At 45.0% G+C, this 14,912-nt stretch overlaps 1 protein-coding gene across 1 annotated transcript in view; it reads right to left on the reverse strand.

Moving 5' to 3' along the window:
* NDNF (neuron derived neurotrophic factor) overlaps positions 1–1,179 on the reverse strand; it is a 21,873-nt gene extending 20,694 nt beyond the window's left edge. Inside the window, exon 1 of the mRNA XM_057380565.1 lies at positions 1,145–1,179. Within this exon, the coding sequence (XP_057236548.1) occupies positions 1,145–1,164 (20 nt within the window). The 5' untranslated portion in view covers positions 1,165–1,179. The remainder of the gene's footprint in view (positions 1–1,144) is intronic.
* Positions 1,180–14,912: the final 13,733 nt, after the last annotated feature.

Raw genomic sequence — 14,912 nt, forward strand, 5'->3', positions numbered from 1 at the left:
CGGGGGGAGCCCCCGGCACCGCGGGGAGCCCGGCCCGGCCCGGCCCGCCGCCCCCCGCCAGAGCCCGGCTTTGTGCCGCGATCGGCTGCGCTGCCAGAGCCTACTCAACATCCATCTTGGAGGGCTGTATCCTGCCCGAGAGCCGGGACGGGGGAATGCGGGGTGCGGGGTCGCGGCGCGCCCGCTCCGCTTTTTCAGCAGCCGCTGCCTGAAGCGGTCGGGGCTGCGGGAATGCTGCGGAACATCCAAACAGCGATGGAGGCGGAGGGGGCTGGAGAGACCGTCAAGGATGCGTGAGAAATGGGATTTATTAAACCCTCCTGCAATTCAGCAAACTGAATTTGCTGCATATTCAACCTCGCACCTTCTCCCTCATTAGCTTTTGGTCAGAGGCAGCTTTCAGGTTTAGGGACSGAGGGACAATTTTCTATTACCTGAGAGCTGTAACAAAAAGACAAAAACTAKGCTTTGCCATTTAAAACCAAAACCATCTCTTTTTGTTTCCTTTCTGGMACATCASTCATAAAAACATCAAGTGCTACAATAAGTACTAAGTAAGTGATCACTGATAGCAGCTGATGGGTAATTCCCAGAAKGTAATCATTCCTGGCCTATTATTTCAACAGATTTGGGAAGCAAAAATTAAATAAAACCTCTTTTTYTCCCCTTGCAAGACAGCTGAGCAAATCCGAGAGCAAAGCCTCAGTGGACGGATGCGAATTGTCATATTCTGCAGGGTGACATGTAGGGTGACAAACAGCTCCACTCTGTGAAGACACAAGCCCCAAAGGAGCTCATATCTTCAGGGGCACGTAGCTGTCCAGACCTCTGCTAATTGCCATTAGTTACTGCCACTTACCTCCCACTCTGTCAACTCACAGAGCAGCAGGGTCCAGCCAGCCAGCATTGTGCCTAAGGGTCTGCTCACAAATATAAATTCACTGAAAGAAACCCAGGATTAAGAAAAAGAGCCCCATGGGAACCCCTATCCAGTTACCCTTCTGTTTCCATGTTCCCATTTTTACATATATAACAACTCTATTTATGGTTTCCAAATAGGTTTCACGGGTAGGAGTTTAGGGAAGGGAGRAAAGACACGAGTTTAGGATTAATTTATGCATGTTTAAGGAGAACCAAAAAATACCTGGTATTTACACACGGCATCCCGACTGCTCCCTTCCTAGAGGATCGTTTGCTTCCAACTGCAGCACCTCAATAAAAAACTCAGCAAACTACACGTGCTCCTCTTCTGATGCAGAAGACACAGAGATTCAATCATCCAAAAATGGGAGAAGCTGACTAAATAAGAAAGCCAAAATTAGTAAAGAAAGCCTGGTACATTCTGGCGACTTTCCCCCCAAGCCTTTGGAGTGTGCAGGAGCCGACAGGGAGGGATGTGCTCAGGTGAAGGCAGCAGCTACCTCCGGGTACGATTCATGGCACAAGAGTGTTTTGTAGAGCCTGCACAAATGGCTGGCTCAGGTCTGAGGTCATTAGAGGTAAAATATTGCTGCCCAGCCAAAGAGCTCTTGAGACCGTGCGCCTCACACRCAGGCAAACCGATGATTTTTAACCCAAGGACAGTTTTAGTGCTATTGTTCTTTGTGGTATCACCGTCTGTGATTCCAGGGGAAGCAATGTGACATCCCTGGGATATTATTTGCAGAACAGCAGCTCCTCTKCCCAGATAACTCTTTTTTGGATGCCTGCAGTTCCACCTCTATCRCCACTGTAAATCTCCATCATGATTAAAGGCGCAGCACAGAGCGACTCCCAGCTGGAGGCACGGTTAAAGCACTTCCACAACAAGATTCGCCTCTCCCAAAATTTATAAGGTACAAAAACACAAAATGCAGATACAGGAAGCAGATTTGGGATTTAGATGCTGAAAACTACAGGAATGTGTGGAAGGGACTGGGGCAGCCTAAACGGAAACCAAACAATGAAAACCAAACGCAGAAAATTCTCCCATGTAGGTGATTCCTTTGAATTCCATTCGATAGTAGCTGGGATAGTCCCAGGTCCTACCTCAGCTCCTAGAAAATTGGCATTGAAATATTCCCCCTGGAACCAGAGGTGATTCACAATCAYTTACAGAACAGCTTCCAGGCATGACCACGTACAACACCCAGGGCAAGAAGTCCTYGACTGTAAAATGCTGGTCCTTATGTCTTTGGGGCAAAACCGAGAAACTAAAAGGGCAGAAGACCAGCAAATGTTTAAATTATTTGTCTCTRGGCACTCATCTTCTCCTCCCACCCTCTCAAGGCTTCCAGAGAGCTAAGCAACCAAATTATTCATTCACATGCAATCTCAACCTCTGTCTGTAGCTGTGGATCACTTCCTGGGGAAACTGGCTTTGATTCCAGTGAGCAAATAAATATCCAAAATTTGGAACATCTCTAAGTGGTTCCTAAAGAAGACTGCAAACTGTGTGGGTAAAAACTGCACTCCTCACAGCTTCCCCATGCTGGGAGACCCCATTAGACAGGATGGATAGGTGCTACCAGGAAACAAGATGCATGTTATGTACGATAGAGAAAAAGAGCAGGAAACGTTTAATAAGCTATCAGTGAAAAAAATTCTGAATAATAWATCTTTCTGAAGCAAAAATGGAAACGGGCAATTGGATATTCTAGGAGGGGAGAAAGAAGGATAATTCATCATATAAATAATTCATTGCAAATTTTAGCAGCCGGCGCTGCTGTGCACTYGGTATGGAAGACAGATGACACTGTGAGTGCTTGCGTGTGTGCTTAATTTTGTGTATATCTAATCTTTTTGCCCAATTATATGGTTCTCATTGTGGTGCAGCTCTGAAGATCTGTTATCAGAAGTCCATTGATTAGCATTTGTTACTAGGGAGAGGGTACTGCTATTCATTAACACGAGAAACTGAGGCGCTAAAGCGGCCTTGCGATCGATTCTGCCTGATAACCCGGGCCCTGATGGGTTTTAGTCATGCAGCATCACACAGTGCTCACTCTCCCCGAAGAGGGGTGGGCGGGACAGCAGGAGCCTCCAGAGGCATCTTGGAAGCATCTGGCWTGGGAGCTGCCACTGCCTTCCCCAGAGAAGCCAAGAGTGCCCAGGTGGAGCCTGAGCGGCGACAGCACGCAGGTGAGGGATAAAAACGACTGCTGTGAGCACGGAGATCGTGCTCCTCTGCTTCCAGCAGGAATCCTGATGTTGCCTACAGGTTTCATCTGAGCAAGAGGGGTTTTTCTGCCTTTAGGGAGCAGGTGGTGCTGCTCAAAGTAGTGAACTGTGATAGTGGTGACAGCCTTGTGGGGCCACGTAGAGCACAGAATTGAGCCAACGCCTTTCCCCCGTGTGCTGCTGCTCCATGAGCACCATGGGCAGGCAGGGAGAACCACGCCCAGTGCTCCTGGCTGGCTCCCTGCTTGCCCCAGCCAAAGCTTCTTTCCCTGCTAAGAGCCATTTTCCTTCTCTCTCCTGAGGGAAATCAAAAGCATGTGCAGAGCTTGGTGCACCCAGCGTTCCTCCCATGTCCCGTGAAGTGCTGGTGGGAGCAGGATARAACGAGGCACCTCAGCAGCCCAGCGCTGTTCCACTGCACAACACCTCCAGGCTTCACCCAGCCCACTGTAAGCTGATGCATTGCCACTGACCCCAAGAAATTACACATTTGGGCTGCTCTCAACTCATTACTTGCCTATTTTATCCAATTATGTTTTATTTATTAWGCCAATCTTTAAACTCTCCTGGCGCTGACTGTTTTACACCTTCAGTGAGTTTTTTTTAATCCTACTGTTTTACGAACTGATTAACAAGACTTACAGCTCCAGCAGCACAAAAATACAATACAAATCTAAAATATGGCCCAGCTGAATCAAGCATCCAGCACTGGCATTTTCCATATCACCATCGAAAAACACCTGCTGTTAGACACTACTGCAGCACTCATTTTATTTTGACAAATTCAATATAATACTCTAAAACCAGTTTAAAGATTAACAATTCCACTCTAAAATCCCAAGGATGAATGTGAAAAATAATGGCAAGCAGACTTTCATGCTCCAAGCATTATTTCTTAATCATAACTTCATTCTACTGAGAAAGAAAAATAATGCTACTTTGCATAATTTAAATAATCTAATCTACTTTCCAGAAAAAATTGTTMACAAACCATTGATTTAATCTCAAGTGCTCAACAGATCCCTTCAACTCTGATGCAAAGTATCTATTCTTTTAATTAAAACAAATGAATTTAATAAAGACGAATGGAATGGTAATCAGACATATTATGAAGTATAGGCTACTTTGATCTAGAACAWGCACCCTTTAATTCTTGTGTGAAGGTGTTCCCACAGACACAGCCCAGACCCAAGTTCTTGTTACATTCCTGTCTTCAAAGAATAATTGTTTCAGACATGTCACTGCAAAGTGTTGATTTAAATCACTATTTCTCCACCACAATCTTACACACTCACATAATGGAGCACAAAGAATCAGCTGTTCAAAAATGGCATTTGAAACTCAATTCTGAATTATTTTTTTTTTTCATTTAACACTTCACATGCCCTTACCTTTGGCTCTACACACAGTCTCTGCACATGTGGTGGACAAAYAGGACGTTTTGCTCCTCATAAATCTTCAGTCCAAGAGCAGTAATTGCAATTTTTAGGGCCAATTGGAGGACTCCATAAGTGTTTGCCTGTGAAATACAGAAGACTGCAACCCAGAAAACCGGAATGAGTTTGAAGAACTGATTTTGGGTTTGGGTGATGGCAACTGATCAAGAGGGATTTAGCTGTACACAGACAAGAGGAGTCAGTAAATGTCCTAATTCCTTCCAGGTCACTGACAAATCCAAGGCATCAACCTCCCCTACTTCTCCTTCCTCCCTCAAAGCAAAGACCAGCCTTTGATATCCTCAGCTTCCATTTCAAGATCGAGACTTCTTCCCTTCCAGTTAACCAATGACACCTGGATTCCCAGGAAATCGGAATATGCAAATTTACTGAATAGACAAAACACCAAGAGAGAAAGAGCAGAAAGGAAATCGTCCCTCACTGACCAGCAACACGAATGCTGGGAGAATCTGCAACACAGCCCAGCTAAGATTTGATTCTCTGTCGTTACTGACAGGGAACTATGGGGGAACAAACCTTTCTCTGCTGGGGAGCCCCAGGTTTCAACRTCATCCATTTCTGCACTCCAGGCTGTAACAACACAAAGAGAGGTTAAATTGAGCATGGTGCCACATCTGGCTGCTGCACAACTACAACCAGCACTCAGAGTACACCTCCAGCTCTCTTAAAGCACMTATGCTCCTTTTTTTCCAGCCCAAGTGCATCCAGCAGCACTCAGCAATTAGCAGGGATGTTTTGTGTGCTGCCATTCACATGCACAGAGCAGAGCTCCAGGCAATGACAGAGTGGGATGGCCATCTACAGAATGGTTCTTCCAAAGGCATTACTGAAGGCAAGCTCATCCTATATGATTTAGAATAAMAGCTCATCTGACTGGTTTTTTCTCACAAAGCGAGAAATCCCATGGCATGAGGCAGGAGGCCCTGCTTCATTTTGGCTAAAATTAAATGCTGCTCACAATGAAGTAATTTTTTGGTTGGTTGGGGGAGATTATTAAAATAAATCTGATAGCAATGAGTCAAATTCAGCTTTACCTTACCCCCAGGACATGCCCAGTGCCACCAGGATGGCTGGCAGGGGACTGAGTGTGCTGCAAGGACTTGTCTGTGTGATCAGGAGGTGAAATGAGTGGTGTCCATTGCTTTGCTTTCCATCTCCACCTGGGGCTGTGTGTGCAGCAGGGCCCAACCTCACCGTGCCTGTACCACCCATGTTGAAGATAAGCACCGTGTCCTCACAGCCACAGTGTTTACACTGCTCTCTGATGTATTGCTGTAGCACTTTGATTGCATGAATAACAAACGTGCTCCTGAAAGTGTGTTTTTAAAAGCTTTTTGAAGCACGAGGCTGAGAGGTGATGTGCTCACCAAAATTAACGTGGCAGTGATGTGGAGCTGGACCTCTGAATTCACGGGCTGCACCTTTGCAGACTAATACATGCTTAATTCTGCTTTCTTTGCCACCCTCCAAAGTTTTATTAGCTGTCTTTTAGGTAACTAAGTTTCAGGTTGAATACTTCTCCTTTTCATTCCCCAAATGTTTGGTTTTTTTCCTTTTAAACCATTAAGGAAGTTTTCCACTGCTTTGATTTTACATGGATTTMCTAGCTAAGGGGTGTAAGTAATTATAATTAAATACGAGAAGCATACTAAGGGACAGAAATATTTGAGGGAATGAGTGCCAAAACAGCTCTGCAAAATAAGGCAGCAACAAGAAAATGAAAACATCAGTGAAAGCTCCAAGCACTTCTAGCTGCAAAAACACATTTCCTTTTTCCGCATCTTCAGCGCTGAAAGTTTCCCGTTACAAGCAAACGCTCGGGAAGCCAGGCTTGCTCAACTYACCCCCGTTACTCAAATAATCCAATAAAAACCAGGTCTATGTCCTATTTTCCCAGCTCCCGCAGCAGCCCACCGGAGCTTGATCCCTCAAACACGAGCTCCATCTGGTGGGCTTTCCCAAAACATCGAAGCCCTCCCGGGCCAAATATACATGCCCCACCATGAGAATTCCAGTCAGAACATGCTTCAGGGGGTTGATTTTAGTCCTCAGAGTCAAACCCAGAGCTCCAAGGAGAACTCACAGGACCGACTATTCAGCATCAGCACTTTGCTTTGGAAATGAAAGCTGCTTCAGTCTTCCTGAAGGAAGCACCCAACAAACCCTGAGACATCTCTGAGGGTTCTGTTTGGCCACAGCTCCCTGCACTGAAGGGCAAAAGCTCCAAGTGCCCAGTACCATATCTGCAGATATTTTGGTCACCCTGTGGCATCTCAGATGGCACTGAATGACTGTTTTAGATGGCAAAGTGAGGCAGGTGTGATACATGGCCAGCCAGGGACAGCAGCCCCGATCCCTCAGCACCCGCCCCAGTCACTGCACAGAGCCTCAGCCATGGCAGACAGCACAACTCAGGAAGAACAAAGTTCCCAAGTTTGCACTCTGGGATGTTATCACAGTTTTAAATCCTCTTACGAAACACAGTGTCCTGTGAAAGACATTTTGCAGTGTCTAAGTAGGACATCTCTCCCAAAGATCTATAATTGCTTCCCAACTCAAGTGAGTAGATGATAAAGCCCAATGCAGCAGATTACAAGTTAATTGTAATAAACTGCATTGGCCAGGAAAGCAAAATTGAAAAACACACAAGATCGAAATGATAGAGAAGACAATTATGCAAAGCTTCAAGCCCAACATCTTATGTAACTGCAGGAATCTGCCTGTGCCTCAAGAACACGGCGTGTGGGAACACACGTAACCGGTTTGCCTTCGGAAGCGCTCGCTCCTGGTCGGACCCTCCCCAAACCGGGCAGGGTGGCAGAATTCTGTGGATGCAGCCTCAGACGGGTGTGTGGAGGCAACAAACCCCACTGGACCGGCTGTTTTTTCATAGCATTCACGCGTAGTGAGGAGCAAAAGGCACAACAGAGGTGCCTCTATTGATCTGCCATTCCCTGGTAGGCGAGCACACAGAGACATTGAAAAGAAGTTGTTTTCCACTCTGGAGAAGCACAGGCTGCTCGTTAGAAGGTGGGCAATTAGCAGCAAAAACACCACAAGAAGCTGAGTGTCTGTGTGTGGTCCCCAGGAAAGCCCATGGGACAGCTTGCCTCAAGACATGAAGAAATCTGTGCAGATGAGCTGACTACCAAAGGGCCTARGAGRAACTGATTTATTTAATRAAATACATTTATTTAATCTTTGCTCTCATTTTTACAACTACAGCTGGAGGAGCATGGGGAATCAACTCCATCAGAGAGCATGGAAAGAACACTCCTGAACTAAGTGGCTGGAAATATTTTAGGATGTTACTATTCCAAGTGGAATTGTTTGTTTAAAGGTAATTATTTTTCTCAGCACTGGCTTTAAGGCTTTTTGCACAAGCCGATGAAACTGGAAAGCCCCAGTTCCTTCTCCCACTCTTCCACACAGAACTGGCATTTATTGCCTGTCAACACCCCAACATGCTACATCTACCCCAAGGACAAATCCCAGAAAATAAGGCCATCCATCACCTAGCAGGATCCCCAGTGCTGCTGAGAAAACTGCTTTTCCAGGATTCCTTTCTAAGAATTGCCAGTGTTGGCTCRGCAAGGAGAAAAGTAAAGGAAACAATATTTTAAACCCAGGCAAAATCCAAACAGGAAATAAACAGCTTAAAAGCCACTCACTTTCCCCATCACCRTCACGATCTTTGAAAGCAAGCTAAGATGCCATACATTTGTTTTCAAGTGGCCTTTTCCTTCTGATAAAAAAGAAAGATGAAGCACTAAACAGAGAGATGGCATTAGCATCAGATGCTTTCCTAACAYGTCCCAGTTTTCCAGAGAAGGTAGGGTGGCTCCTCTGCAAAGCCATCAAGATGATGAGGATGATGACCACATCCACAAAAATCCCACTGCAAAACCAAAGGAAGACCAGCATCAAAGCACTTCAGCCTGGCACCAGTGATGACATTTCAATATATTGACTGCACCAGCCGCCAGCCCATCAGCTCATTTATCATGCACTAATTCATGATGCTCTCCTGCTTTATTGATAGCTTTGCAGATTTCCCCTGGATTGGCCTGGATTGGGGTGGAGATCGAACAGGCAGCACAACCCTGGCTGAGGTCCTGTTSGCATTCTCTGATGTCCAAGAAGCCCAGAGAACAGCCTGACATTTCCCAGAGCTAAAAGGCTCCCCAACCTTCTACCTGCCCACCTCTAGGATGCCAACACCCTTGAGAGACCTGTTTCTATCAGATTTGACTGCAGCTGGCAAATCTGACATTTAATAGATGATGCAAAGTCACTGGGAAGGCCTGGCAGACTCGTGGCCTGCACAGAGCCAGCACAGCTCCACGAACACTGCTCTGTGGGAAACCAGGCAAAACTACAAAAGAGAACTGTTCAAATTGCCAGGAATGGTTCTTCAGGCTGGTCTAAAATCATGCCATTTTGGCCAAATCCTTACTCTTAGCTCTGAGCACAGCTCTGCTGGGGAGGCACTGCCCTTCTCCTYCCTGCTGAAAGGGCACATGCTGCCATGTGGAGGAGGCTGAGCCAAGGAAAGGTGTCCATCACCATTCCCTTTCCAGTGACATTCCCAGAGATGACCACGAGCCTGTGGGCAGGGAGGAGATGGTGCTTTAGCTCCAGAGGCCCCCCATCAYCAGAGGGAAAACAGAAGCAGAAGAACAGGGCACTTTTGAGAGCAGGACAGACCAATTAAACTCTTCCAGTAAACTAGGAGTGGTCTAAAAGAGTGAATAAAAACTAATGGAAACTTTTCCCCCTGCAGATGAACATAAAGCCTGGGAAAACAAGCAGTGTGGCAGGGAAGGGGCTCTACCAGCCCCAAGTGAAACACAGCAAACAACTGACCCAGGCAAAGCTGCTCAGCCTGGGGACTTCACAAATTAGACCCTGGGGAAGTTGGGACTCCAGGTTGAAGAGAAGCCTTCATTCTCTCTCACTACAACACCCTTCCCTGGGGACACTGACTCTTGTTATGTGGACAGGTTAAAAGTTTCAGCAACCTTGCTCGATTTCTTTCCTAGAGGGAAGAGCACAAAGATTTATGTATTTAGCTYTTACACCCAAACCTTCTTAACTGAACACTTGTTTTCTAGGTGTTTAATAGAGATAGAAATAAGCAAATAAACACAGGAGCACCAACATCATCACCTGCAAATACAGGCCCTAGACCACCTGGAAGAGCCTGAGTTTTCAACACACGTTTTTGCTGCAGAGCAAGGAAAATGTGTACAGTTTAGGAAAGCCAGACTCTGTCTGGGCTCTGCAGAGCCCTACCTCTGGGGATTCAGAGGCACAATCTCTGCACAATTTCAGGGGCTAATATGTCAAAGCTTAAAGCAGCCTGAAGAATTTAATGGGGATTTAGATGCCTGCAACTGAAATGTAATATTTTTGAGAACAGTTGACTGAGATGAATGGCATCTGCCCAGTAGTCACAGAACATGCTGCCAGTGTCACACCCTCCCGGCACACATAAATCAAGGTGCAATGCCCTGCATCATTTTCYTCTCAGATGAAGAAAGGCTGACAGCCTTCATAAGATAAAGCTGTTCCAAAACAAAATGAAATGCTCATAAACAGTAGTGATGTTTACATTCAGAAACTAGACAAATTTGGACAGAATAGGCTGAATGAATACAAACAAACACGGAACTCATAAGGGATATTCCTTCCTTGTTAATACCATCCCTCWCCCTGGTACAGCTCAGGTTTTTTGTTTGCATTTCCCACATCTCTTATCTGTGCTTCCAGATACAGAAAGCCACACAGCATGCCACAGCTTGAATGTTTGCAGTCATCAAAGTGAGAATGCCTATTAATAAGAATTCAATTATTTGGAAAAAGTTTCCTGGCAGCACAGTACCACCTTTCTAAGTTCTTYTCCAATGGGCATTTTACTTTCTGCAAACCTCATTTGACTCAAAAAAAATTTACTAATAGATGGTTTGCTGTGATTCCAAAGGAAAGAGCTGCAAAGAAATGAGCATGAAAAGCAGAGCCTGTCACAAGCATCTGTGGAACAGTTGGAAGTTATGGTCAGCTTGTGACAGTAACACTAAAATTCCACATGGGAATACCATTAAATTAACAGCACATTCAGATTAATTGCCTTTTTTTCTTTTCTGAGGTTTTTTTTTTTTTTTCAGTTGCCCAACAGGTATCTCGTAATGCAGTGGATTTATTTGGTGGGGAGGTTTTCTGGTTTTGCAGCTCTTTCTCTTTAGCTGTGTTTCCAAGTCCTGTGTTATTAATTTAACACCCAGCAGTAGAAAAGCAGCTCCAATGCTCCGACCCAACCCCACCCAAATCCTCAGGGAAGTCAGATGTCTCTTCAGAAGTCGTGGGCAGTGAGATAACAACATCACACACACACTTTGAATTTTAATTATTACTATTAAGGATTAGGAACAATCCCTGTGAGCAACCAATTTTGTGGGCATTACTGAGCCAGACTCAAGCCTGCTTTTAGTTAACTRTAATGCAATATTCATGCCTCAAACCTGATTTTAGCGAGTTCCCTTCCCTTCTGAGGCAAGTACATCACTGGAGGCTCCAAGAGTCCCCTGTTTGGCATCCCCAGCCTCATTTAACTCTTGACCACAGGGGAATTTTAACAGGGAATAAAGTAATCCCTCTCTTGCTACTGCCAGCATAAGAGAYTATTGTTATTCCAGCTCATAAAAGATCAGCTTTTCTCCTGTGAAGCTYCTCTTTCCTAAAAGAAAGCTGAAAATATGGGGAGGTTGACTGCCCCTCCAAAGCTGTTTTGGTGTTTGAACAGATCACTTACACAGAAAGAATTTTCTTTGAAATATCCTGGTRTTGATGATGATGTTTTCCTGGGATCATTGCTAATCCCCTCCATTCCATAACTGGGATTATTTCTTCTGACATTATTTCTACAGATTCCATGCTGGGCCATGGCTATAAAGGACAGGCTGCAAATTTGGCACAGAGGASAAAGAAGGGGAAAGGAATAGAAATTGCAGAAAGACCAGCTCTTATTTTAATCTTCAAAAAAGTGCAGATTTTCCTAACTTTCAGCACAAGGAAATTGGCTGGTGCTTTGTGCCTAACCTTAAGTAACAGTTTTAAGTGACTGCTGTATTTCATCAAAGAGAGAGCTGGTTTGGTGAATAACTTGCACAGAATCCATGCATGAGCCAGCCCTGCAGGATAATGCTGCTGTCTTAAAAGGATTAACGTGGGATTAACATGACACACAGGATGCCTGAACACAGGAAGGCACAACATGAAAACTTCCTCCAAGAAAATGAAAACATCTCCCTCTCTTCTCCCTGTTAAACCAAATAACTTGATGAAAGGAACCACCCAGATGACAAGAAGGCCAACAAAGGAGCTTTGCCATTTGCCAGAGCTGTCACTTTTCTCAATCAGCTCATGTGCTACAAACATTAGCAGCACATATCCTGCTTTCCACCAGAATTCCCTTCTCCAAATCCTTTCCCTCAGCCATGGGAAGTGCCTCAGACCCCCTTGGTCTGATATCTCCTATTAGACCAAAGTTGCAATCTACAGTCTCGCTCTTGTGAGACCATAACTCCTGCACTGAACAAGGAATTGTGAGGAATCCCCAGGTGCCCTCCCTGCCCTGGCTGCCTCACCCTGCTCTGAGCAGCACCAGCCCATGGCCAGTGAGCACCTTGGGCTCTCACAAAAGCAGYCCTTGCACAGGAAGCACCTGGGTGCTGCCCTTTTATGGGGCAGGTGGAAGCGGGGCTGCTGCTGCTCTAAGTGAAAACACAGCGTTAACCAGCATCCTAGCTCCTGGGGTGAAAGTGTTTTAGCAATCAAAAAAAAAATGTTTTCCACCCTGTGGTGTCTCACAGACCTTTAAACTTGCATCTGCACAAATCAGAGAAATTCTTCTCTTATTTTCACAACAGTTAAAATATAGAAACCATTTCTAGACTTCAGGGTTTTTTCTTTTTTAATAAGAGAGAGAAGTTAAAACTGATTAGAAATAGTCTCTCAGCTCAGAACAGGGTGCTATGGGCAGGAATTTCCAAGGCTACATTCTCAGACCATCATAGTGGGAAGAACAGAGGGAGCTGGAGAAGCTGAGGTTTGGTCATACACCACCTGCTTTTTCTCATCCCTTCTAGACACAGAAAGAGGGTGAGGAAGACCAGAAACATTGGGCACCCCASAATCCTGATCACCCAGAAATTGTTGCCACGACTGAGCAATGACTGGAAGGAGGCTGGGAGGATGATGTGAAGATAATGAAGGGAGAATCTTTGGGTGTGGGGACCTCAAGCCAAAGGGTACTACAGTGCATCCTCTCCTTCAAAGCACTCACCATGCATTTTTACTTCTACTGTTCATACAATTCACTTCAGAAGGAAATATTTTCATTGATGGCATGTTCTTGCTATAATTCATGAAGACTATGCATRACACCAAAACACTCAGCCCCCCAGAAAAAAAAAATTTAAAAAAAGGGACAAAAATTCCCCAGCGACTCCAAGCTTTTAAGGGAGAACAGGGGGTGTTGATAACCATTTTTGGCACAGCTTGGGGAAGGAAAAAATCCCTCGTAAGAGCACTAAGGTTGATTTTAACTAAAATAACTCACCCCCTCAGAGTAGTCTGGGTCACTGCAGAAAGCGTTTCCTTTGGGGGTGTYAGAGCCTGACAAGGCTAATTCAGATAGATGACAGCACCTGCATTGGGGGAACATACATCATTCCAGGAAAAGCAACTCAGAGGCATTTTATGTGCATTTTAAAAGATACAAATTCTCAATCATACAATACCAGGAATACCCCRCTCTTGGCATGATTAGGATTTGTGTGAGCCAAAGTTTACAGTCTTGTGCCCAAGCCTSACAAACATTAAAAGCCTGTGACTAAACAGAGGGAGAAAGGATAGCCCTGCAAACACCATTTTCTCCCTGTGAATAGCTCGCGTTGAATCGTCCTTTTGGGCCAGCTAATGCTGTCAGATAATGAGTTAAGCACCACAAATGGCCGGCGAAAACCTTCGCGGATGGTTGGGGGAAACAGTGGAAGTGAATGAAGCGGGGTGGCTGCCCCCACACCGAGCACACAGAGCTCGTCTGTTCGGGGGATTCCTGGCGGCTTTGAGCGCGGGGTGCTCTGCCCGCAGCCCTGGTCACCTGCTGGGAGCTCCCATTGAATGAGGTTACATTCTAATTGGATTTTCCGAAGGCAGTGCATTAGCATTTTCCATGATCTCACCCTTATTAGCCAAATCACTAATCAGGAGGAGCGCGGTTATATTGTGTGCCGGTTACATTATCTGCTGCTGCASTGTCTGGAAGCCAGCTCCAAATTCATGCAGAGATAAAAACTCCCTTCTCCCTAGCAGAGACTCGGGACTCCATTGTGGAGCTAATGTTGAAGTCAAACTCTAATTTTCAATAGTTCCCCAAACAGCAACTTCCCTCCAGAGGCTGCTTTGCTCCTGCTCTTCCTGAGTCCATACTATAAGTCAGCAATGTCATTTCTTTCATCCCCGTTGGCAAAAGCAGCAATGGTCTACAATGTAAGAGTAGAGAAATCCTTTCCCATGGACTGCTCCCCATTGAGCCCAAAATCAAATGCTGGACATGTTTAATCCTGTAAGGTTATTATTTCAATGCACAGGCCTTTGTATATGGAAGGGAATGGAAATACCTGTTCTARAAGCAGAAATGCAGGCAGTCCTGTAGCCAATGACTCTTGTCTTTGCACACCTCGAAAAATTGTTTGTGTGAGAATTTAAAYCCACATTAAATACTCCTGAGCTACCAGGAAAGCAGGCAGGATGTCTCACGTCCTGCAAAAATCTGGTTCTTCTTTCAGATGGGGTTCCAGTAGGTTTGAGTACCTGTCCCTCAAGCAGCTGCCTTCTTAAAACCCTGAAGGGAAGAGACAAATCTTGCAAGTAGATTATCAAGTAATGCTTGCTGGACACCCATCCACCAGAATTTTCTGRAAAAAATGTAATTGTCTAAATACTTCACTTAAAAAGCAAGGTTTTATTCTTGGGTTCGAGATTACACAATGACATTCAGATTCTTTATAAGAATAATTTGGAAATAAAAAGCCATATTCACTGAGAGGTTAAACCCATTCAATACTTCTACTAAAATTCTTTCAATACAAATTAATACACACAGAAAAAAAAATCAAAAAACAAACAAATCAAACCCAGTGGTTACTTTTTTACATATAATTCTAGAGCCTAAACAAAAGGAGATCTGACTTGCACTCAAAAAGGGAAAGTGGSCACCTTTTACCTGGCCTG

Source organism: Malurus melanocephalus, unplaced genomic scaffold (genome assembly GCF_030028575.1).
Source record: "Malurus melanocephalus ecotype Western Australia unplaced genomic scaffold, MMel_1.1 scaffold_460, whole genome shotgun sequence".
Classification (NCBI taxonomy): Eukaryota; Metazoa; Chordata; class Aves; order Passeriformes; family Maluridae; genus Malurus; species Malurus melanocephalus.